General features: G+C 59.2%; 1 protein-coding gene across 10 annotated transcripts in view; it reads right to left on the bottom strand.

The window, feature by feature from the left end:
- RAP1GAP (RAP1 GTPase activating protein) overlaps positions 1–20,769 on the bottom strand; it is a 70,297-nt gene extending 49,528 nt beyond the window's left edge. For 2 of the 10 annotated variants that reach the window (XR_003507401.1, XM_027521229.1), the window contains exons 1-2: positions 3,128–3,197; positions 1,422–1,457 (exon numbers count right to left, since the gene is read on the bottom strand). Coding sequence is in view for 2 of the 10 variants with exons in the window: in XM_027521229.1 (XP_027377030.1) it covers positions 1,422–1,457; positions 3,128–3,171 (80 nt within the window). In the remaining 8 variants the exon portion in view is untranslated. Of the gene's footprint in view, positions 1–1,421; positions 1,458–3,025; positions 3,199–20,652 lie in introns of those variants that run through there. The other 8 variants (XR_003507405.1, XR_003507396.1, XR_003507407.1 and 5 more) reach the window with 8 other exon arrangements.
- Positions 20,770–24,457: the final 3,688 nt, after the last annotated feature.

Here is a 24,457-nt window from a genome sequence, read left to right as displayed (position 1 = left end):
CACCGAACAGTACCTGGTGTACAGCAGGTGCTTGACAAACGGCAGGTGTTGGGACACTATTACTGAACTCCTTGAAGGAACAGGCATTTTCCTCATCTCCACCCGTCTCTCTCCCCACCCGGTCCCTGCTCTGGGCTTGGCATACGGCCTTGCACATGGTGAAGGCCCCAACTGACTTTGCACATAGGAGATGCCCAGCAGCAGGAGAGAAAACCCAGAGAGGGAAAGCAACTGACTCCAGGTGGCACAGAGAATGTCAAAAAAAAACGAAAGGGCAGGCCCTGAAGCTCAGCCTGGGTGCCCCCTGTGCCTCCCACTCAGCTGTGGCTCCCTAGGGGGGCTCTGGCAGCAGGTAAGGCGATAGTGCCTGATGGGAGAGATCCAGCAGCTGGGGGGCACTGCAGGGCTGGGGGACGCCTGGAAGCCCTCAGCAGGGGCGGAAAGCAGGAGCCAGAGCAGCTGGGGGCTCTCCTGCTGGAGCTGAAGCGGCGTCCTGGGGAGCCAGGAGGCACCCACCTGCGGGGGCGCTGGGCGGGGGGCTGTGAATCCTGAGGTGCAGCTGCATCCCCACCTGCTGTTCACAGTGTAGGGGAAGCTGCAGACGTGCCCTCCTCCAGAGAGAGGCAGCCTCAGACACAGGAAATGGGTTGGAGGAGGGGGTCCCGAAGGCTCTGTATGGAGTGGGAGAGGTGAGAGGGTTTGAGGGTCAGTGGGAAGGTTAAAGGCACCCCCAGCCCAGCCAGGAGCCACCATGAGATGGGAGGCATAGAGAAAAGGAAGGAAACCCTTTCACTGAGGGCCTACACTATACCAGGCCCTGCTTTGACCTTTTTTTTTTTTTGGTACAACTTTACACTCTATTAAATAGGCATGTTAATCCCTATTTCACAGATGAGAACACTGAGGTTCAGAGAGATGAGTGACTTGTTGACAGCTGCACAGGCAGCGGCAGGCTGAGATTTAACCTGATTTGTCTTACTTCAAGGCTGAGCTCTAGAAAGAACTGTGGGGGAAAATACATGGGGCAGAGCTGGTGAGAGGGTCTGCCCATCCAGGGCCGGCAGAGGATGAGGGGAAGGTTGGTGGGGACTAGTCTGGTATCAGAGGGGGTGGTGATGGCTTGGGAGGGCTTCCCAGGTATCTCAGGGGTAAATCCAGGTTAAGTGGCTCAAGAAAATCCAGTTGCCAATGCAGGAGATGGAGGTTCAATCCCTGGGTCGGGAAGACCCCTTGGAGAAGGAAATGGCAACCCGCTCCAGTATCATTGCCTGGGAAATCCATGGACAGAGAAGCCTGGCGGGCTCCAGTCCCTGGGGTCGCAAAGAGTCAGACACGAATGAGTGACTGAACAACAACAAATGGCCTGGAGTGTCCCTAAAGCTCAGCCAAGCAGCCCAGTGCTGAGGGCCCTCGGTACTCACCACGCACTCCGGCGAGGGGCGAAGGACTTGTCCACCCTGAAACACAACAAGAGCGGCGGCGGGTAAGGGGGCCTTGCCATCTTACCAGGCCTTGCCCAGCATATCAGGCCAACCCCTACCCACGTGGTCCCAGGACCTCACAGGGTGAGGTGCCTGGCGGAGGCACTGATGCTCTGAGACTGCCCGCCGTAGGTTGCAGGGGCCCTAATGTCACATTAGGGACGTGGGGTGTGGGGTGAGGAGGAAGGGAGGCAGAGCCAGGGGGAGACAAGCCCCCAGGGTTCAGGGGCCACCCTCAGCCTTTGTCTCCCCTCAGTTCCTCCAGACCCCACATCAGGGAGAGTACAGAGGCAGCGCCGCTCCCTGGGGCCGTCCACCACCCTCCAAGGGCACCCTGGGGTAGAGGACGGCTCAACCTTCCCGCCCCGCTGGGGCCGAGGGGCTCAGCAGCTGCTGGGACAACAAACAAGCCCTGCTTCCTGGCCAGAGGCCAACGGAGAAGGGGAAAGGGGCCCCAGATAGGACCTGCCATCTCAGGAGACACGAACTGGGGATGCAGGGCTGGGGTCTCCCGGGGACCACCTCGTGCGGGTGGGGCCCGGGAGGCCAGGGAAGCCAGGACTTGCCCAATGTCACACAACAGAGCGCAGCCCCGCGCCCCGCTGCCTCCAGGCGTCAGCGGAGAGCCTCCTGGACCAGGAGGCTTCAGGCCAATCACGGGGGCTGGCCTGATGGCCCACAGAGCCCCCCAGCCCGGAAGGCAGCTCTCGGGTCTCCCACCACACCCGGCCCCTCTGCGGGGTCCCCGGGGGGGGATGGGCGCCTAGAGAGGGGACACCATCCCTACAGCTCAAAGAGCCCACGGTCTGCAGCGTGACATGTGTGAGCAGCCCCGAAGGCTCGGCACCCGGAAGGTGGGTCCCCCGTGTCCCTCTGACCACAGGGAGGGAGGCCCTGCTGAAGGTTATGCAACTTCGTGGCCAGCCAGGAGAGGGGCCAGTCTGTCTCCCCAGTCTCCCTTCCAAGGTCCCAAAGCTCCACCTAAGACACAGATCCTCCTGGCCCACCTGCGCACTCCTCTGGGGTGGGCATCTGGGGCCGGGAGGGACCGTGACCCCAAGATGGACCAGGCACCACTCCAACTCTCCAGCCCCCCACCCCTCACCCAGAGGTCTCCAGCCAGCAGTCCCAGAGGAGGGGGTTCATGAAAGCCGGGGTGCCCCGGGGCGGGGGGTGGCTAATGGCTTCTAGGTTCCCTCCCAAAGCCTCACTCCCAAAGCCTCACTGCGGGGGCTGAGCAGCCTCAGGAGCCAAGTGGGGGCCCTGCAGGGCCTCCCCTGGACCCGCCTTTTCCCACCCCCCACTTCCTATATGCGCACGCCTGGCGTGAACACACACAGGCCCAGCCTGCAGGTCCACACACACAGTCAGACACCTACCATTGCCACGCGTTAGACACAAACACAGAAATGCCCACAGCCACTTGCGTCCGCGCACGTGCATAGGGGTATCCAATTGGAGCACACACATACACACACACACACTCTCTCTCTCTCTCAGACTTACCAACCCCGCAATTACGGCCCTGACATCAGACCGCTCACCTCACACATCCACACGGGTTCACAGCTCCAGGCGCCCCCAGACCCGAGGCGGACGCCGGCGGGCGCGCGCGCTCCCCCAGCTCCCCGGCGCCGCACACCTACCCTCCGTAGGCCCCGAAGGTGAAGCTGCGCTTCCGGCCGCTCATGGTGCCGCCCGCGCCGAGCCGAGCCGCTGCCCGCGCCCGGGTCACCTTGGCAACCCCCGGCGCCCCACCCCCGGCCACAAGCCCCGGGATTGTCCGCGCCCCCGCGGGCTGCGGGCCAGCTGTCCGGGGCAGCCGCGCGCAGAAAGGGCCGCTTGTTCGGGCCGCCCTCGGGCCGGGTTGGGGGACGGCGCGGGGGATTCGCTGGACTTTCCGAGCGGGGACCTCGGGGCGGGGAGGCGGGAGGGCCGGGCGGGGCCTCGGCGCTGGCGGAGGGGCGGGGAGCGGGGAGGACAAGGCCCGTCCCCGCCCCCATCCCCAGACCCGGGGCGACCCGGGTTGAACACCCTCTTCTGCAGGCAACACCCTCGTCCACCACCCCCTCCCACCAGGAGCGGAGCTGTCCCATAAGGAGCGAAGCTGAACCCTCTCCGGTCATCACGAGGTGGGTGGGGCGGTGGGTGGGGCGGGGTGGAGCCCAGAGCGAGCTGGGTCCAGAATTTGGAATCCAGAGTCAAAATGGTTTGCACTCTACCTCAAATTTCTCACCTGTTTAAAATAAGACTCATTGGAAAAGTCCCCGATGCTGGGAAAGATTGACGGTGGGAGTAGAAGGGGGTGACAGAGGATGAGATGGTTGGATGGCATCACTTACTCAATGGACATGAGTTTGAGCAAGCTCCAGGAGTTGGTGATGGACAGGGAGGCCTGGCATGCTGCAGTCCATGGGGTGGAAAAGAGTCGGATACGACTGAGCGACTGAACTGAACTGAGAGGATGAGATGGCTGGATGTCATCACCAATGCAACGAACACGAACTTGGGCAAACTCCGGGAGGTGGTAAGGGACAGGGAGGCCTGGTGTGCTGCAGTCCATGGAGTCGCAAAGAGTCGAACACGACGGGGTGACTGAACCACAGTAACAACAAAACAGGACTAATCCCCTAGGGCCCTTGTGATGACGGACCGAGTCCACGGATGTGGAGCGGTAGGGCCAGGCCTGCAACAGTAAACGCTCAGTAAATGCCAGCTGGGAGAGTCCTGCCTGGTGGGCCAGTCTGCTCTCAAATAAGTGGAGGGGGGAACAGAGCCCCAGGGGCCCTGCTATCACCCACTCTCATCCCCCGCTCCCGGGATTGCCCCTGTGCCCAGGTGAAGAGGAGCAGAGGAGGAAGGGCGAGGACCCACCCTCTTCTTGAAAATGCGTCCAGCCTGGGTTCCCTCCCTTAGCAGCCTTCGGAGACAAACTGGGCCCCGAGACCTCGATCTGGCCGTGCATTCAGTCAACAGACACGCCATGCAGCTCCCCCAGAGCCCACGATCCCGGCTGCACCCCACAGGAAGCTGTCTCTCCCGCCCTAAGAAAAGATGCATCAGGAGGCAGGGGGCCTGCCCCTGCCCCAGGACTCGCCCACCCCCCCCCAGAACACCCAGTCTGCCTCCCACCCCCCACCCCCCACCCCGCACCCAGGGAGGCCCCCAGAACCTTGACTTTCCATGGGGCTTTCTGTTCAAGGGGCCTGCAGCGGGGGGAGACGAGAGAAAGGACACCCAAGGGCACAACCATAGGGTGGCGGGATTCTTTAGAGGCCTTTCACGAACCGTTCCTCCTGGACCCTGAGCCCCAGCTTGGTGAGCTCCATTTTCCACTGGGAAACAGTGGCTCTGGGGAGAAGACTCCATGGCTTGCCTCGCCCCGGCAGGGCTGGGAGTGTAGCCATCTCCTTTCAGACACGAAGAAACAGAGACCTTGGCTCAGAGCAAATGCCCCTCTCTTGGAGAACTCCCCCTGCCCTAGCCCTCCTCTCTGCGCCCCCTGGACCCCCTCTCCTCTCCACACCAGTGGGCGGGAGAACCCTCCAGAGCCCCCCTGAGAGTTCGGAGACTGGGCAGGGCCCGTGTGATTTTCCCGATTCGGGAACCACCCCCTTGGTTGGGTTCTCAGAGGAGGGTCCCCTTGGCGGGGCGCTCTGGAGCCCAGGCCAGGCCCCTCCTGCTCTGGGCAGGGCTGCAGGTTCCTGGGCAAAGCGAAAGCCCACTCCTCATGGGGCAGCCTGGTCGGGCTCCAGAGGGGCAACCCTAGGCGCACTGAGATTGCCCTGAAGAGGGAGGAAGTCTCTCCTTCCTCAGTGGTGGGAGCGGCGGGGCACCCCCAGAGCTGCGGGGGGCGGAGGAGGAAGCACTGGGCGCTGGGCCTGGGTCACAGGAGCACACACAACCTCAGGGCTGGGACCCGGGACCCCAGCCCCATCCCGGGTGCGGCGCCCGCCTGGACGCAGCCCTCATGCTCGCCAGTCTCTTTTCAGTGGGAAGGCGTCCTCAGCGGGCCCTGCACGTCCGCTTGGCAGGGTAGCCAGGAGGCCTGGATGTGCCAAGCTTCCCAGCCGGGCCAAGCCCCCGGGAGGCCCTGCTGGTGCTGGGACAGTGGGCCCTTGAGAGGGGCCGTGGGGGCTGCAGGGTTTCCACTGAAGACAAAGAGCCCAGTGTAGGCTGACCAGCTGCAGCTGGCTCACTGGCAAGAGCTGGGGTGGGGTGGGGTAGGTGTCACGGTCCCTCGGCCGACAATGCACAGGCCACCGCCAGGCCAGCCCCGGTCCCCCTGGCCACAGCAAGACCTAACACCTCTTCTGAACCTGCAGAAGCACCTCCTAGAATTGACCCACTACCTCAGCACAGGTGACTCTCAAGACGGACGGCCAAGAACAAGGGACAGGAAAGCAAGGGCTCATATCCTCATTCTTATGAACCTCCTCAGGGTTCAAATCCCAGCTGTCCCCCTTGTCAGCTGTGTGATCTTCAGCAAGTCACTTGATCTTTCTGTGCCTCAATTTCTTCATCTGCAAAATACGGCTGATGATGAACATAAGAGTACCTACTTCAAAGGGTTTTGCCAAGGATTAACTAAGTTAATACTTTAAAAGCATTGAGAATAGTATTTGAGTCAAATGCATTTGTTAAATAAAACTCTCCAGCATCATTTGTATTAGGCTGGACTACATGAAATCACTTTTTTCTGAGTTAGCAAAGATGCATATTAAAAAGCAGAGACATTACTTTGCCAACAAAGGTCCATCTAGTCAAAATATGGTTTTTCCAGTACTCGTGTATGGATGTGAGAGTTGGACTATAAAGAAAGCTGAGTGCCGAAGACTTGTTGCTTTTGAACTGTGATGTTGGAGAAGACTCTCGAGAATCCCTTAGACTACAAGGAGATCCAACCAGTCCATCCTAAAGGAAATCAGTCCTGAATATTCATTGGAAGGATGGATGCTGAAGCTGAAACTCCAAAACTTGGCACCTGATGCAAAGAACTGACTCAGTGGAAAAGACCCTGATGCTGGGAAAGATTGAAGGCAGGGGAAGGGGACGACAGAGGATGAGATGGTTGGATGGCATCACCGACTTGATGGACATGAGTTTGAGTAAACTCTGGGAGTTGGTGATGGACAGCGAGGCCTGTCGTGCTGCAGTCCATGGGATTGCAAAGAGTCAGACACGACTGAGTGACTGAACTGAACTGAAAGATGTATTAGTAAGAGTTCCAAAACAAACTAATGGCCATCCAGAGAGAACCAGATAAGTAAATTAAGGTCCACTGGCACCATGCAGTATACGCAGCTGTTGGAAAGAAGGTGGGTGGGCGGATCTATGTGTGGACATGTGGAACAACATCTAAGACAGACACACAGGCACAGGGCAGTAAGGGCAGGGGGTGTCCGGCCAGGCTCTGGCACTGCCTCCCTGTATCGTGTCTAACACTCGCCTGTGACAGGGCGCTCAGCTCTCTGGAGGCAGCACAGAGCCGGGGCTCGCAGACTGGCTCGGGGAAGCCACTGTCATCTTTGCGGGGGGGGGGGGGGGGGGACAGAGCGCCTTCCTCGTTTTCCTCCTGCCTCTCTCCTAGAAACCAGAGCCAGGCTGCCCTCCAGGGACCAGGCCTCCTTCTCAGAAGAAGCCTCCTCTTCTGGGCCACCCTGATTTTGCACCCGAGTTGTTCAAACAGGTGCCAGACAGTGTGAAGGAGGAGGAAAGCAGACAGGGGTGGCCGGACACAGAGCTCCCTCTCCAAGTTCAGCCCGGGCTGAACCCTGAAAGTCCCACCCCCTGCCTCCATCGCTGCCTTCCCAACACTCCACGGGGACACATGAGGGCCCTGGGAGGGGCAGCCTCCTGGGAAGAGAAGGGCCTGGGCTCCAGATCGGGCTGGTGGGGCCGATTCTCGCCAGCTAGGCTTAGCGTTAGTTGCACATCTGATCCTATGAGACCCTGTGGGCCATAGTCCGCCGGGCTCCTCTGTCCCTGGGATTCTCCAGGCAAGAATACTGGAGTGGGCTACCATGCCCTCCTCCAGGGCATCTTCCTATCCCAGGGATCGAACTGGAGTCTCCTGCATTGCAGGAAGATTCCTTACCAGCTAAGCCCCTGGGGAAACCCAGTGGATCCCCAGTGACCTTCCATGCTTTCCCTGCCCCCTGTCATTCCCATTCAGGTTATCTGCCGGGGGCGGGGTGGGGGGGTATCCTGAGCAGGGGGCAGGGCAGTGCTGGGCTTCCTGCCTGGCCAGGCAGCCTCCCATGTTAACCAGTTTTCCTCTCTGTGTCTCCGTTGACTCATCACTCTCACTTCGCTGGACTAGAGACATAATCACGGAAAAATACATTTGCCTTGAGAGAATTTCATAGGTTCGAAGCATCCTTCGCTCATGGCCCTTCTAGCCAAGCCGCACCCACCCAATCCTAAGATGCTGCAAACCCTGAGCTCCTGGAAAGGGAGTCTCCTGGAGGGTCTCTAGGCCCTGGGAACAGATGGACAGTCGGAGGAGTGGGTGTGCCTTGGCTCACACCCTGTCCCCAGGTGGCTGTCTGGTGAGGTTACTGAACCAACCGTCCTGACTCTGAGCCTCCCGTCCCATTGAGTGAGTTCCTGAGACTTCTGGCTACTCAAATACACACTGTGCATCTGATGCTGTTCAGGAACTAGGGGCAGAGGATGAACAAGACATAGTCTGCATGGACTGCTGTGTACACCTGCACAGAAACCTCACCAGGTCACACGTGCCACCTGTCCTTGTACCGGGCACAGAGGCGTCTCACTTGTGCCTGTAGAGATCATATCAAGGCCCAAGGCATGCAGAACATCAGCCCCCACAGTCCAAACCCACACGCACACACATGTGCAAAGGTCAAGTCAAGTTCACACCCAGAGGTCCCAAATCAGTGAGTGCTCACCTGCTGACTAGGGCTGGGTTTGTACTCACACATGCTGCTGCTGCTGCTGCTAAGTCGCTTCAGTCGTGTCCGACTCTGTGCTACCCCAGAGACAGCAGTCCACCAGGCTCTGCCGTCCCTGGGATTCTCCAGGCAAGAACACTGGAGTGGGTTGCCATTTCCTTCTCCAATGCATGAAAGTGAAAAGTGAAAGTGAAGTCGTTCGGTTGTGTCCGACTCCCAGCGACCCCATGGACTGCAGCCTACCAGGCTCCACCGCCCATGGAATTTTCCAGGCAAGAGTACTGGAGTGGGGTGTCATTGCCTTCACACACGCATGAGTACACACCAATGACAACAGATTCATGCATAGAAATCACTAAGGCCCACACACTCAGATCACACAAAACACACACACACACACACACACACACACCCAGTGCTCAGCCAACTACTGGGAAGAACTAAAGGTAGAGATCGCGTGATGTGAACTACTGCCTCCCTAAGAGAGGGGAAGCCGAGACCCCCTCTCACACATTACAGGCTGGGATCCAGCCAGCCTGTCTGTCCCGCCCCCTGCTAAGAGCATGGCCCTCCCCGCCCATGTTCAGAAGCAGGTAAATTGAACTGGAAGGGAGACAGCTTATGTTCAGAGCTCCCCCCAGGGCAGCTGGGCGGACTGAGCCCTGTACCAAGGGGCAGGAGGCCTGGGTTGGGGCCCGACTCTGCTGGTCACTCGTGTTTTCTAGCACAGTCTCTTCCCACATTGGGCCTGCACTGGTCCATCTGTATGATGGGGGATGGGACGCCCTGAAATTCCTTAAGGTTCCATGCTCCCACTCTGCTAGTCAGGGACTCTGTGAACCCCTCTTCATCCTGCCAAGGCCCCCACCTTGGCAGTGGTTCTCAGTGGGGGTAGCTCTGCTCCAGAGAGCATTAGGGAAATACGTGAGGGTGGTTTTTGTTGTCGTCGTTTAACTGCTAAGTTGTGTCCAACTCCTCTGTGACCCCATGGGCTGTAGCCTGCCAGGCTCCTCTGTCCATGGGATTTCCCAGGTAAAATTATTGGATTGGGTTGCCATTTCCTTCCCCAGGGGATGTTCCCACCCCAGGTACTGAACCCACTCAATTGGGTTCTCCTGTATTGGCAAGTAGATTTTTTATCCCTGAACCACCATGGCCCTCAGCAATTACTAGGATCATCTCTGTCACTCAGTATGTGAGGGCCAGCAATGTCAGGGAGAGTCCCACCCAAAGAGACCTGCCGTGCATCAAAGATTCCCCCAGACATTCACTTGGGGGAAAGACCCATTTATCCCATCCTACAACTTTGGTTTACATATGAATAGTTTAGTGTGGCTTTAATACATACTGAGTCTCCCAGAGATGTAACAACTGGAGCCATTCTGAACTAAAAGTCAGGCACCACGATAAGATTTTCTACCCTTAAATCTAAAGGGTTTTTGTTTTTGTTTTTTGTTTTCTTGGTTAATTCATTAGGTCCCCTGGTGTGATCACGCCAGAGTCTTTATCTATGAAAGTGAGGGCTTTTACTTCTCTGAGGGCAGTTTGTTCTTTGGTTTTTTAAAACTGTGTGTGTGGGTAGGCTTATTACCTGGGAATACCATTCCAGGAAAATAAAGCACGCGTCCGCCGCGGTCCCGGGCGCCCTCCACTGGCCAGTACGGAAACGGGCAGGCTCCAGTACCAGGGACAGCGCCCCGGGCATCTCTTCCGGGGAGGGCGGGGACCCGAGGGGGCCTGGAGGATGCGCCCTTCACCCCGCTCCGCGCGCCGCTTACCCGCGCCCTCCTCTGCTCCCCGTGAGCGGAGGCGGCCCCCGAACCCGCTTTCCCCGCTAATCTCCGGCTCGACTGCCAGAGCCTTTTCCCGGCCCACAATAACACACCTGCGAGCCACAATGGTAACACCTGTGCCGCCGCCCACCGTGTTCCCGCCGCCCCCTCGCCCCCCGGAGCCGACCCCTGCGTGTGCAGATCATGGAGACGCAGCTACGCTCCCCGGGACCTCTGTGATCACAAGAGCCTCCCCGAGGCTGGTTATGCAAGAGTTTTATGTCAGCCATGGCTGATGGGGAAACTGAGGCCGGCCCAAAGAGCAGATCCAGCTCTCTCCTGCCACCCTCTGGAGACTTCACCCCCATCACACAGAGCATCCCAGCTCAGCCGCCATCACACAGAGCCCCCATCACACACAGCATCCCAGCTCAGCTCAGCCGCTCAGCCGCTGCTAGTCCCTGAGGCTGTGTGCTGGGCACTCTGATTAGTTCAGTCCACATGACCACCCTGTAAATTATCCCCAGTTCACAGACCAGGAAACAGACCTTTTGAGAGGCTAAGAGGCTTGCCTGCCCAAGGGCCAGGGAAGTAAAAGTAGCTGTGAAGATCCCCTACGGCTGGGACTTCGCTGGTGGTCCAGAGGCTAAGACTGCAAGCTCCCAGTGCAGGGGGCCCAGGTTTGATCTCTGGTCAGGGAGCTAGATCCCACACCCACATGCCTTTCTTTGGGACCCCAAGGACTGTAGCCCACCAGGCTCCTCTGTCCATGGGATTCTCCAGGCAAGAGTACTGGAGTGGGTTGCTATTTCCTTCTCCAGGAGATTGTCCCGACCCAGGGATCGAACCCGGGTCTTCTGCATTGCAGGCAGACACTTTACCAGCTGAGCTACCAGGGAAGCCCCAATTAAGACCCAAGTCAGATAGAAAACAAAAGACCTCCCCCCCACTGACTCCCCCCATTCCCAAGGTGACTCAGCTCTGAGTCAGTCTCAGGGACATTTCAACCAAGAAGAAAGCCCTTCAGACAGCACATGCTGCCAGGCCCTGACACCCTGGACGCCTGAAAGCCTCTTCTGCCTCAGGGGGGCAGGTGGGGGCGGTTGCATGGGGTCCCACATCCCTCAAAGGAAAAAAAACCCAGTCTCTCCATCCTCACAAGCATTAGCCCCACAAAGCACTTCCCAAGGCACACTCAACAGGTATTTGGCTGAAGCTTGCCTTCTAGGAACCAGGCTTCTAAACGCACAACCACACAGCCTGGGCACAGAGCCTGGACCCAGAGCAGGGCAACGTGAGCCAGGGATAAGGGCACAGGCCTGAGAGCCGCCAGAGCAGGGCAATGTGAGCCAGGGATAAGGACACAGAGAGCCAGGCAGAGTGGGGCCCAGACCAGGCCTGAGTAAGTCTCAGTTCCCACACCTGGACAGTGGGTGAGTACCAGCTCCTGGCTCACAGGTGATGGTGGGCATCAAACAAGGTGGTACCTACAGAGGCAGAGGAGTTGCCATGATGCCTCGTGCCCACAAAGAGTTAGCCCGGTGGTGGCTGCCCTTGCTGTTGCCCAGAGTCTTCCTGGAGGAGTACGAAATACAGAAGCCCCTGCTGAGTCACACTCCAGGCTACAGCATACACCACGGGCAAAATGATGGGCAGAGAAAGCGGTTACCAACATGTGGTCTGTGGCTGGCATGGGGACAGATGGAGAGGGAGGGTGGCCATCCTTGGTTTAGAAGGGTCTGGAGACCCTCCTACTTGACTGCCTAACCTCTGACCCTCAACCCCCAGCCTCTGAGCCCAGATCAGCTCTCTGGTCTCCTCGGCACAGAAGGCGCTCCATCAATGTTCAGGGAATGAATGGGGTCCTAGGTTGGTGATGAACAAAAGGAAGGACAAAATTAATTTTATTCCTATCGGAATACATACAGGGATTGACATCAGTGTGGGCTGGGAGTCAGGTGGACTTGACTTTGAATTCTTTCCTCTGACACTTCCTAGTTTGTGACTTTGGGCCATTTTCATAACCTCTCAAGCCTCTGCTTCTTCATCTATAAAAGGGGACGGTGATGAGAAGAATGGGGGATTTGCAAAGAGTCAGACACGACTCAGTGACCGATCAACAACGATGAGAATGATAGTGTCATTCATGTCAATTTACAGCAAAAACCACTATAATATTGTAAAGTAATTAGCCTCCAATTAAAATAAATTAATTAATTAAAAATTTTTTTAAAATATGAAAAGTACAGTCTATTGAATGAACGCTTGGGAGACCATACTCTTTAAATTAAAAAAAAAAAAAAAGGATAATAGTGTCAATACTTACCCCAGAGGGTTGTTCTGAGAGTTCAGTGTAAAGCGCTCGACCTGGCACGCAGTAGGCTGCCCTGTTCTTGGGACTCGCGTCAGCACAGCCACACGGGGGACCATCAGGAGGACCCGGGTCCAGCTCTGCCACTGCCCCAGTGGGACCGTGGCAGTTCCCCACCCCTCCAGCCCCCAGCTCCCTTCTCCGTGAAAGGAGGGCTCTCCAAGCTGCCTGCTCCGTCTGATTAAGGGGGGGCAGCCTGGAGAGGCCCCTAGAAAACAGCTCTGCCCTCAACGTATACTCTCTGCCCGGACAGAGGGTGCGTGTTCCCCTGAACAGGGAGGAGGGCGGGCAGCTCTGAGAGTCCCCAAGCCACACCTGATACCTGCCTCGTGCCCATGCTGACCTCCCAGAAGCAGACCCCCCCCCAGCAAATCCACCCCCTACACACTGTCCCCAGTGCAGGATGCAGTTATGGAACCACACCACGGGGGCTGTGGGTCTCAGGGGACATGCGACAGTGCAGTGGGCTCAGGGGAAGCTAGATCTGGGGGTGGAGTCCATCTCTTCCTCTCCCTGAACCCCAGTTTCTTTGGCCACACGGTGAAAAGCTAACAAAGGGCACACGCGCCCCGCCAGCCCCGAGGGCTCCGGCGCACCCACATGGGAGGCAGCCCAGATGTGGAAGCCCTTTGTGAATTGCCACCGTCGGCTGCAATCATCATAATTATTATCTGTAGAATGAGGGGGTTGGACCAGCAGATCTCCACGGGCTCCTCTCCAGCTCTGATGCTGAGGATTTCTCAGTTTCTGAGCTGGGAATTGATGCAGACTAGTGCAGGGTGGGGGGTGCGGGGAGGCACGGTGTGCAGGAGAATCCAGGGCCTGTGGGATTGGAGGTCCCTGGGAACCTCTGCAAACAAATCTCCCCAGTCGTCCTCTTCTCCCAACCTAGCCTGGGATGCTGAGCCCCACATACAGAAGGGAAAGGGCAGGGCGTGGGAGGGAGCCAGGAGGTTCCGGGCTAGGTCCCGAAGGTGGGGCAGCCCCAGGGTTTGAGCCCTACCCCACCCCCTGCCTGGAACTAGGCCTCAAGCCCCCTCCCCATTGAATTCTGCATGCAGTACACCAAAGTGGCTAAAAACGGAATCCAACAGCCGTTAATTCAAGTCTCAGCTCCAGCCACACGCCAGCTGGGTGACCTTGGACAGGCTGTTTAACCTCTCTGAGCTTCAGTGGGCCTAATGAGGATGGCTCTGAGGAATGAATGAGACAGATCCATGGAAAGTGCTCGGCACAGGGCCCAGCAGACCGTAAGCACCCAGTGAAGGGCCCCCCCAACTGTCCGTCATCACTCACCCCCCATTCTGCTCCTCCCCTGCCAGAAATGCTCCCGGAATCCCTCAGCCAGCCAGCTCCCCCCGTGGCTAACACAGGGCAGACCCCAACGGTGCAGCTGGGGACAGGGGTCGGGGACAAGGGTGCCAGGTTTCTCTGCCCCTCGAGAACCACGGAGGGCCACACGTCTCCAGCCAGGGAGGTCTGGGGCCCTGGACGCAACTGAGACAGGGGAGTGCTTTGTCCCCCGGGACTCTGCAGTCCTGTTTCGGGGGTGTTTGAAGCCCTGGGAAAGGGGCCGTAAGGGCACCCCCATGCGCCTGGAAAAGCTCCCACGTCTTAGGTGGAGGCAGGTGGTAAACTGGGCCCGGCTGGAGCCACTGACCCAGAGCTTCGGCGCCCCCGTATCTGTAGCCCGCTGCCTGGGCTATCACGAGGCTGCTGGGGTGGGTGGCCTCTCTCTGGACCCCAAGGTGGGGACGAGACAGCAGCATGGGAGGCAGGCCTGCCATTAGCCTGGGCCCCGACCTGCAGCCCTTCCCAAAAGGAGGAGCTGCGGCTGCCCCAACAGTTCTGGTGCAAGCAGAGAGAAGTCCCCAAGGTCACCCTCCACCCACTCCCCAAAGTCCCAGCTCAGAGGAGTGGGGTCTTGGGAAGGGCTCGCCTCTGAGCGGGGATGGGGCATCTCTCCCTTGCAGACCACCTGCCTCACCTGCCCACTCCCCCAACAGCCTGGCTGCGGCAGACATGTGGCCACAGGAAGGTCACGGCCTCCCTGGCCATGCAGGAATGTGTTCTCACCACTGTCCCCCGCAGATCTCAGCACCCCCAGATTCTCAGGGGAGCCCAGTGGCAAGAAAGAGTGCAATTCCCCTAGTGACGCGGCACACCTGAGGTTCATACAGCACGGTCACCAACTCCACCAACTGCTGCTGCTGCTAAGTCGCTTCGGTCGTGTCTGACTCTGTGTGACCCCATGGACAGCAGCCCACCAGGCTCCTCTCTCCACGGGATTCTCCAAGCAAGAATACTGGGTTGCTATTTCCTTCTCCGCCTCACTCGAGCCACGGTTCAAAGGCAGAAACTTCACCCACCCATTGCAGCGATGGAAAGGAAGGCTCACAGAGGCCGGCACTGCCCGGGGTCACACCGCTAGTGGGATGAGGTCAGAGGGGGACACGGGCCTGATTTCTGGCACAGATGACGGCCCCTCGTTGACTGACTGGTGGGTGCCTTGGTCCTGTCGTGTTGCTGGGATGGGAGAGGCTGGAGCTCTCTCCTTTGCATATAGGAGGGAAAGGGGACCCAGAGAAATAGGCAATGGAGCCATACTCACCCAGCAGGGGCAGGGCAGAGAACCAGGCTGGACTAGCTCCTACCCAAGGCCTGCCCACAGAAGGCTCAGTCAGTCCCCCAGTGGTTTTCCCACTGGCTTGCAGAGAAAATTCCTCAGCTTGGTATCAAGGCCCTTGAGAACCTGACTCCCACTCACCCCCACACACACCTCGCAGTGAAGCCAAACCGGTGTCCTGACTGGCGGTTAGTAACTCCACTCACAGCCACCGTGACCATTTATCGACCACCTACTAGGTGCCAGGCACTGACTCCCCAAGGGGGAGACCCACTCATCTCACATGACAAGGCTAAGGCCAACTGCCTCGGAAATGTGAGATTACGGAAACAATTCCCACTGCCCACTCCCCTCTCCCCTAAATGTTAAATAAAAGGCTTATTTTTTCTTGCTGCAATAAAATATCTGAAGTTTCTTCTTTGAAATCTTTTTCTCCGTATGTTTCTAGGGTTTGCTTTTCCTTCTGTGCATTCATATCTCTTGAGTGCAGCTCTGCGCTTTTCAGAGCAGCTCCCAGCCATCATATCTGATCTGCATAAACAACACCCCCAGGTAGGCAGGCAGACCAGGCCTTATCACTCCTGTCCTGTGAAGACGGAAATGAGGCACCAAGAGAGTCAGTGACTGGTGCAGAGTCACACAGCAGAGACTGGACTTGAACTCCTGGCAACTCCCAGCGCATTTCCTCTGAGTCCCCAACAAATGCCCACCACGAGCTGGGCACTGCCCTGGGTGTCGGCCTATGTTAATCTTAACCCTCAAAACAACCCCATCAGATACATGAAATGGGTGACCCCCACTCTATAAAGAAACAGTCTCATGTACACACTGCTGTATGGATGATATTTAAGTGGATAATCAGCAGGGACCTCCTGTATAGCCCACGGTATATAGAATGTATGGGAGGGAGTTTGGGGGAGAATGTTTACATGCGTATGTATGCTTGCGTGCTAAGTCGCTTCTGTTGTGTCCGACTCTCTGCAGCCCTGTGGACCGTAGCCCACCAGGCTCCCCTGTCCATGGGATTCTTCAGGCAAGGATATTGGAGTGGGTTGTCATTGCCTTCTGCAGTGTATGTATGACTGAGTCCCTTCGCTGTTTACCTGAAACCATCACAACATTGTTAATCGGCTATACTCTAATATAACATCAAAAGTTAGATTAATAAAAAAGGAGAGGGCTTCCCTGGTGGCTCAGTGGTAAAGAACTACCTGCCTGCGAATGTAGGAGACACGGGTTCAACCCCTGGTCCGGGAAGACTCCACGTGCTGCGGAGCCACTAAGCTGTGAGCCACAGCTACTGAGCCTGCACTCTAGAGCCTGCGAACCACATAACCGAAGCCCACGCGTCTAGAGCCTGTGATCCGTGTCAAGAGAAGCCCCCGCAGTGAGGAGCCCACCCACCGCAACTAGAGAGAGTAGCCCCTGCTCGCTGCAACTCGAGAAAAGCTGGAGCAGCAATGGAGACCCAGCCCAGCCAAAAATAAATAAATATTAAAAAAAAAAAAAAAGGAAACAGGCTCAAAGAGATGGAGTAAAGGGCCCCCAGTTGGGTGGTTAACTGGTGGCAAAGTCAGATTTTTAACTCAGGTCTTCTTCCCAAGGGGACCCCAGGGCGGGTGGCCCCAGGCTGGCAGGGTATTTACTAGAGGAGCGGGTGGGTCATTTCACCTCCTCGAGCCTCACCTCCTCGTCTGAGCTGTGGCCGCAGAAGCTCCACCCTGAGCTGTGTCAGGGACCGAAGGATGCCACACCCAGCTCACATCTGTTACCGACCCCAGGGCACACTACACACTCGGCACACTCAATACACGCTTCGCAAGTGTGCAAAGGAGGGCCCAGCCCTTGTGCCAGCCAGCATACAGTGAGGGCATCACAGGTTGGACTCCTCTCTGCCCGTGGGGAAGGCTGGTGCCCCGGCAGACCCCTTCTGTCTTGGGGTGTCTCACCGACACCCCTCCGCCTCCTCTCCCTTCCTCTCTGAGTCACTGCCTGTACCAGCCTGCAGCCCTAAAAATAGAGCACACAGAAAAACATGCACAGTGGAGACCACAGCAGCCCCCTGCCCTCAGGTCCCCCTTGCTGACCCCAGGGTGGCCACCCCGGAAACTCCTTGGACTGCCACCCCTGCCTGACGCAGAGGGACCCAGAGTTTTCCACCTGCCGGAGGTCCTTAGCCAGGGGTCCCCGCCTGCCACCCACTCTACCCAATAGAGTCAAACTTTCTTTCCTGATTGGCACAGGGCTGCCATCCCGCCTGATGTAGAGTGGTCCCAGAGTTTCCATCTGCCGGAAGTCCTTAGCCGGGGTCCCCGTCTGCCCCCTACTCTACCCAGCAAAGTCAAACTTTCTTTCCTCCCTGGCACAGGGCTGCCATCTCACACCTCACACTCCCTCGCCAGGCAGAGCTGCCTCTTGGAGCTGGAGATGGGCCCAGAGAGGGGAAGTGACTTCTCAGAGCCATACGGCCAGCCAGAGGCAGGACCAGGCCTGGACTCAGAGCCAGCTCCTGGCTCGCCCCAGGGTGAGTACCCGAGTGAGCAGAGCAAAGCCCAGAGTTCCCTGCTGCCCTCTGCCTATATCAGCCTGCCCTACAGACATCTGAGCCCTAGAAGCACCTCTCAGCAGCTGCCATCCAGGGATGCCAGGCTCCCAGAGGCCCAGCCAGGGTGCCAGGACCCAGGCAAGCAGAGATGAGTAGAGGGCAAGCTGGAGGACTCCCCTCCCTTCACCCCAGCTGGCCCCCAGCCTTGCGGGGAGGGCAAAGCAGAAAGCAGGACTTGGCCAGGTCTCCTGGAAAACTGGCAAAGGAAAGGGGATCCCAGGGCTGCCTAGAGCCTGGGCTGCGGGGTGTCCTGCCTTGGGAGAGGCCCTGGGGAATAGCACATCCAGGGGAAGCCCAGGGAGAGGCTCCTCTGGCCCCACAGGACGTGGGTTTGAGGGGAAGGGGGGCAGGAGAGGAAGGCCCACTGAGGGGGCACGCCAGCTGTTTTCTTGATTCTCAGGGTCAGCTGACCCGGCTTCATGTGACCCAGAAAAGAGGGAAGAAGACGGGCTGAGGCCAGACTGAGCCCGCTGGGGTGGTACCCAGTTCAAGTCCCCCGCACCGAAAGCTGATGATGTGCACGCGTGTGAACCCCCACGGGGGCCGGGGTGTGGGTGTGTTCCTGTGCCTATCTGCCAGGTTCCCTCCTAAGGGTGTGCTCGTTCCTGCGTGTGCACCGTGCGTGTGCCCTGGAGGAGATAACGGGGTCGTTATCTGCCCGACGACGAGGCCTCTGGAGGAGGCTCTCCTGGCCGACAACACCCTCCTCTGCACATCTGGACGGCCTGGCTCTCTGTCTGCTGTGTGGGTCGGACTGAGAGGCGGGGGTCTCGGCCCGCGTGTGCGGGGCCCGCCCGCCTGCCTGCGTCTGGCTCTCGGGTATTCGTGGGTCAGAGCGTGTTGGCACCCGTGTCTGGCTGTGTGTGAAGCCGAGTGGCTGCCCAGCGGTGTCTGACGGCCAGGACAAAGGCCTCTGCAGACAGACAGGTGGTGTGGGATGCAGACCTGCCCCAGGGGATCCGCACAGGGCCTCCAGATCTGCAACAGGACAGGGGGCAGGGATGGGGCTGGGGGAGAGTGAGGTGGAGCAGGATCTCAGGGTTCCCGTACCCCAGGCTTGTATTGACCTTGCTGGGGGGCGGTGGTGAGATCCGAACAGCAGAGACAGCCCAGCCAAAACCAGAGGCCAAAGAAAGGATTGTGTCTCACAGCGGGTAGAGGGTGGATAGAGGGAGGTCTCTAGAGACCCCTGCCAGGCAGGCACCCAGCACAGGAGAAGGCTGGGAGCTGGGAAGGTCCCAGAAAGGGGACTCTCACCAACATGGCTGCAGCCAGGGGTGGTGGAGAGCTCTGGGAAGCGGGGAAGTACTGGACCCTGAAGAAAGGTGAGGTCCTCCTGGATCTGACCCAGCTTCGCCTCCTCCATCCAGATGCACCTTCCCCCTCCCCCAGGCAGCACGGGAGAGGGGATCACCACCCCACCCCGCCACCCTGCCTCGACCCTGCCACTGTGGTGCTCTGTCTGGACTGGAGTCAGAGAGCTGATGCTAGGCCAGCCAGAGACAGTTCTGTGACCTTGGGCGGTTCAGTTAGCCTCTCTGAGCCTGTTTCCTCATCTGTGCAATGGAGACCCCAGTTCCCCACCTTAACAATATTGCTGTGGGTGGGGAAGACACTCTGCCACTTGAGAATTAATCATGACCCTGAAATCCTTTCCGAGGCTGTTAAGATTCCCCCTCTGCTTCCCCCAGACCCTCCAACTGCCAGGGGAGGGGGGCCTCGGACTGAGGTCCCAGATGGAGGAATCAGGGGCATCTCTGGGCCTGCCAGGCATGACCACCGACTTCCCCCTCAGGTGCTGCTCTCCCCCTGTTCAGGGGACCCTGTGGCAGGTTTCTGTCTCAGTAGCTTGGGAAACTCAGGGCCACCCACCTTCTCTGATTTCTTCTTCCCCGCCCCCTGGGCAAAGAGGGACCACAGCCCCTCCGCAGGGTGGACTAGGAACCTGGGGAGGAAATGCTATCCCTTCCTTCACTTCCCTGCTCCATTCAGACCCCGCTTCTCCCAGGGCTCCGTCCTTCTGGCCTTTGGAGAAGGAGGGGGATACAGGACGGGTCAGACGCCAACGTATGAAGGGTGGAGTGTCCTTCTCGGTCCCACCCACCCCCTGGCTCGCGGAAGGACCCCCGACAAAAACTCGGGGTCACGCACAGGTCGGGGTCTCACTAGCCCAGAGGGCGGGCGCGCACCCCCTGAGCTGGTGTCTGGATGGGCGCGTGCCTGTGTGAACACAGATCTTCCCCAAGCCCTGGCGCCCCACGGCTGGCACCAAAGCGTCTGCGGGGCGCGGGGACCGCCCTGTGGATTCCCACCCTGTGGATTCCCACCGAGTCCTCAGATCCTGCGGAGCCAGGGGAGGCGACGAGGGGGCGCCCGACTGCGTGACGCGGGTGCCCTACTCCGCGGCGGCTTGGGGACGGGGTTGGGTTCGGGGGTGGGAAACAAGGATATCACTGCCCCCTCAGTTTGGGGTCGTCGGACCCCCACTTCCCTCCTCTGAGGACCGGAGCGCTTCCTCCTGGGGGTGTCGGGGCTGGGCGGGCCCCTCCTTAGGATCGAGAGAACGCACCCACTTCTCCGCGCCCCCTCCCCAGGGTGAGCGGAACACGAACCCCCCACCTACGCAGGGGGGTGGGACCCGAGTCCCCCCACCAGCCGCGGCCTGGACGCATCCCGGGAGGCAGGGGGCAGAGCCGGCTCACCCCAGGCCTGCCTCTCCGTCCCCTGCCTGCGCCCCCTCCCCGCTGGCCGCTTCCCCCGCCCCCCGGGTCCTCGCCGGTGGCCCCCATCCCCCTGCCCAGCCCGCCCGCGCCGGGAGCCCGGACCACGTCCATCCCTTCCCCTTTCCAGGGCCGCGTCCGCCGGGCGCGGCGCACTCACCCGCGGGCCTGGGCCGGGGGCGTCCTGGGCTCGGCGCTCCGGTGCCCGCGGCTGCAGCTGCAGCTCTGCTTGGACGCGGCTCCGCGATCGCCGCCGCCGCCGCCGCAGTTCGGGCGGGCGGGGGTGGGGGGGCGTCACGTGACCGCGGAGCCTCCTTCCCGGCGCGCTCCCCCCTCACTGCGGAGCCGGGGCCGCGGGCGCGGCGGAGGTCCCCACCCGGCCTCCCTCCCACCCACTCCAACAGGTCCCGGAGGCGGGCGCTCTGCGCCCCACTTTACAGGTCGGGAAACTGAGAACCCGAGAGGGGTAGGACTCGCCGTGGAACCGGCTCGAGGTTCCACGGCTCGACTGGCAGGGCCGGGCGGGGGCCCCGCGGTCCAGACGATAGTCCCTGTTCCCGCCCGCCCCCGCCAGGGAAGAGGGGGCAACTTCTGGGGCAAGTGGGATCGACGCGGACGCGGAGCCCACGCCTTAGGCCCGCGTCTGCAGGGGCGGGGAGCGAGGAGAAGGCGCCCCGGGTTTAGCGGGGTGAAGAAGCCGTGCCCGCGCGCGCATCCTCCGCCCCCAGGCGCCTGGCCTGAGTCCTGCCCGCGGCCGTGCACTGGTCCCCGCATCCTCTAGCCGGCAACCCGCCCCCCGCCCCGCGCCCCGCGCCCCGCCAGCTTCCCTGGCCCCGGCAACTTGCTTCCCACTCTCAACCTCACCGGGAAACGGGGGGTTGGCGACCCTCAGGGCATGCTCTAAAGGAGAAATAGACGGAAAGCAGCAGGAGACAGGTGGCCTCAGGGCTGGAGTGCAAACCCGGGCAGGAAGGGGCCCCCGAGATGACCTCAACCTGACCCTCGGGGCGCAGAGAGGGGAAGAGACGGGCCCAAGGTCACAAACACGGGAGCAGCAGCAGCAGCAACGCCGAGGACACCCGAGCAGCGCCGGGGCCCACAACGCGCTGGACTCGCTCCCAAGGGACAGCCCTTCTAGGCCGACTGAGGACTCGGGCCCTGTGTCTACAGGCTGGAGCCGTGGGGGGACCATGGGTTGGGGCGTGCTTGGCAGGCCCGGGTCACCCAGAACGTTAACTTCAGAGGGGGTCGTTGAGACCTCTGGACCTCACATGCTGCTCTAGTAAGTGGAGAAACCGAGGTTGCCGAAGGGGTAGAAACAAACCTCCAAGGCCTCTGCCCTCCCAAGATCAGCGGGTGCGCGAGGCCCATCTCACAGAGATTTAGGGAGGATTCAAGTCTTGCATTCATTTTGTTGTTGTTGTTAACATTTTTGTTTATTTTTGGCTCTGCTGGGTCCTGCTGCCCTGGCTTCTCTCTAGTTGCGGTGCGCGGGCTTCTCTTGTGGAAACAGGCTCTGGGGCGGTGGGCTTCAGTAGCTGCGTGGCTGGCTCCCAGGCTGTGGAGCACAGGCTCAGTTGCTGTAGCACAGGGGCTTAGCTGCTCTGAGGCACGTGGGATCTTCCCGGGTCAAGGATGGAACCCGTGTCTCCTGGATTGGCAGATGGATTCGGTACCGCTGAACCCTAAGGGAAGCCTCCGGGTCTTGTATTCACTTACTCAGTGTATTTATTGAGCACCTGCTGTGTGCTTAACAAATGACTTCCACCTCCGTATTCCCAGCTATGGGGATTCATTAAAGACAAGACACAGGGCCTTCAGCCACGCTTACATCCGCTGCTGGACCATCTGAGATGTGCAGGCCTGTGTTGAGGACCAACTGTGCTGGGACCCGTCTCCCCGCCAAGAGAGATCAGAATGAAGGGGGAACTGCAGGCCATGCCTCACCCTCATCCCCACCTCCCCGCCCCCCCAAGAAAACTGAAAAGGCAGAGGGGAAGTAGGGATAAGGTCCATGTTCTTTCCAGTCCTTTGGGGCCTCATCCGCAGGCTCACCCCAGCCATGGGTGGGAAAGAGTTCCCAGATCAGGATGCCTTGAACTTCTAAGAGCACAGGCGTGGCCTGGTCCAGATTCACTGGGTCTGCATTTTAATAAAGCGTCGCAGCACTGCTGGTGCTACAGGGCCACAGACGTTTTCTTTTTTTCAGTATTTAGTTTGGGCTGTGCTGGGTCTTCGTCGCTGCGCGTGGGCTTCTCATTGTGGTGGCTTCTCTAGATGGGGAGCGGGGGCTCTAGCACACGTGGACTCTGTAGCTGTGGTACCAGATTTAGTTGCCCTGTGGCCTGAGGGGTCTTCCTGGACCAGGGATCCAACCTGCGCCACCTGCACCGGCAGGCGGATTCCTAACTACCGGACCACCAGGGAGGTCCCCAGAGACGTCATTTTTGAATAGTGCTGGCAGAAGGCTGTGGGGGAAGGAAGAGAACTGCAGGGGCTCTGAGAGCAGCGCCTCCGCACTCTGTGCCCACCCCAACCCCTGGGGGGCATCTGACTTCCTGTCGAAGCTGCAGGCCTGAGCCTGGATCCTTCTCAGGATGCTCCAGGGCTTTATAGTTTGGTTCAAAGCTCTAATAAGGGGGAAGGAGTCAAATGAGACTGGTCTAGGCACTTCTGGGGATAGTGCAGGAGGGATTTTGTAGTGCAGCGATTGCCTCAGATGGGCGTGTTGGACACTGGTCCTGGGAGATGCTGGGTGAAATCAAACTGAGTCATATTTGGGAAATGATGGTTGAGAGCCTAAAGGCCTTCCCGGGCAGCACGCACTGGGCTGACCTGCCTAGAGCAAAGCCGGGCTTCTCGGGGAGGGCACACAGCCTCCAGGCTTCTCCGAAGCAGCACACCTCTTCCCGTCCTCTTTTTTTGTACATGGTGCTGGAATTGCACCCTTGAATTCCATTCCCATCAAGATTCTGGTGCCTGTTCACTTCTCCAGCTGCTCTCCAAAAGAGCCCTCTTCCCCTCGTGCGGTGAGACACAGACCACGGGCTCCCAGCTGGAAAGGGCTGCTGAGGGAACCGCTTCAGACCAGGCTCCAGGATGGAGCCACAGTGCCTCGTGTGAGCTGCAGCCAGGGGCCCCACGGAAGGACAGGAGGTGTGGAAACAAACTGAGTGAGGAGCCGCAGCTGTGATCTGGACCAGCAAACTCCAAGCTCTCAAAGGGCCCGTGGTCCCATGGTCCCTGAGGGATTGAACAGTACCCGACCCTGGCTGAGTAGCTCCTAAAACGAAGGCACTTTTGTGCCAGGCCTCCCTTTCTTCTTTATAACCAAGGAGCTCTTCAATTACAGCACTTTCCTCTTTACAGAAAAACCTCAGTGCAAGAGGCCTGTGATCTCTCCTGTGTCCTGGGGGCCGTGTGCAGAGACTGTTGGGGGCCCTGGGGAGCAGGCAGCAGGCACGTGCGGTAGGGGGCTGGGCACGGAGCCTGGGTACTGAAGACTGGATGAAGGCCCCAGAGCTCTGCTTTCTCTGCCCTATTTCAATCCAAACCACTCAAGACTGACCACTCACGCATGGCTGCCTCTGGGCACAAGCCTTCTCTTTTCCAAACACTTAATACACTGCAACCCAGCCACCAAGCCTGCCCTCCCTCCCAACTGCTGAAAAATGAGAGCTGGCTTCAAGAAAAAACAATCTGATGTCTAAGAAGGCTGGAGAGTGAAAATGTGGGTTGGTACGACAGTACACTTGGAATAATGCACAAGGGAGTCAAAAAAGGGAATGGAAACAACTGTCCTCTCTGCCCCCCGCCCCTCCCTGGCCAGACCAGAAAGAGGAGGACGGGGACAGAGGGAGAAAATTCGAGGGTTGGCTCCCTGAAGTGTGCTGTCCCAAGAGCAGCAAGTCAGGTTGAGGAGGGGCTGGTGAAGAGGATGGGCTGCAGGGGTGGCTGGAACAGTC

The sequence above is a fragment of the Bos indicus x Bos taurus genome, chromosome 2 (genome assembly GCF_003369695.1).
Source record: "Bos indicus x Bos taurus breed Angus x Brahman F1 hybrid chromosome 2, Bos_hybrid_MaternalHap_v2.0, whole genome shotgun sequence".
Lineage (NCBI taxonomy): Eukaryota > Metazoa > Chordata > Mammalia > Artiodactyla > Bovidae > Bos > Bos indicus x Bos taurus.
Note: the sequence above shows the minus strand (reverse complement) of the source record. Positions and strands in the feature narration are given on the sequence as shown.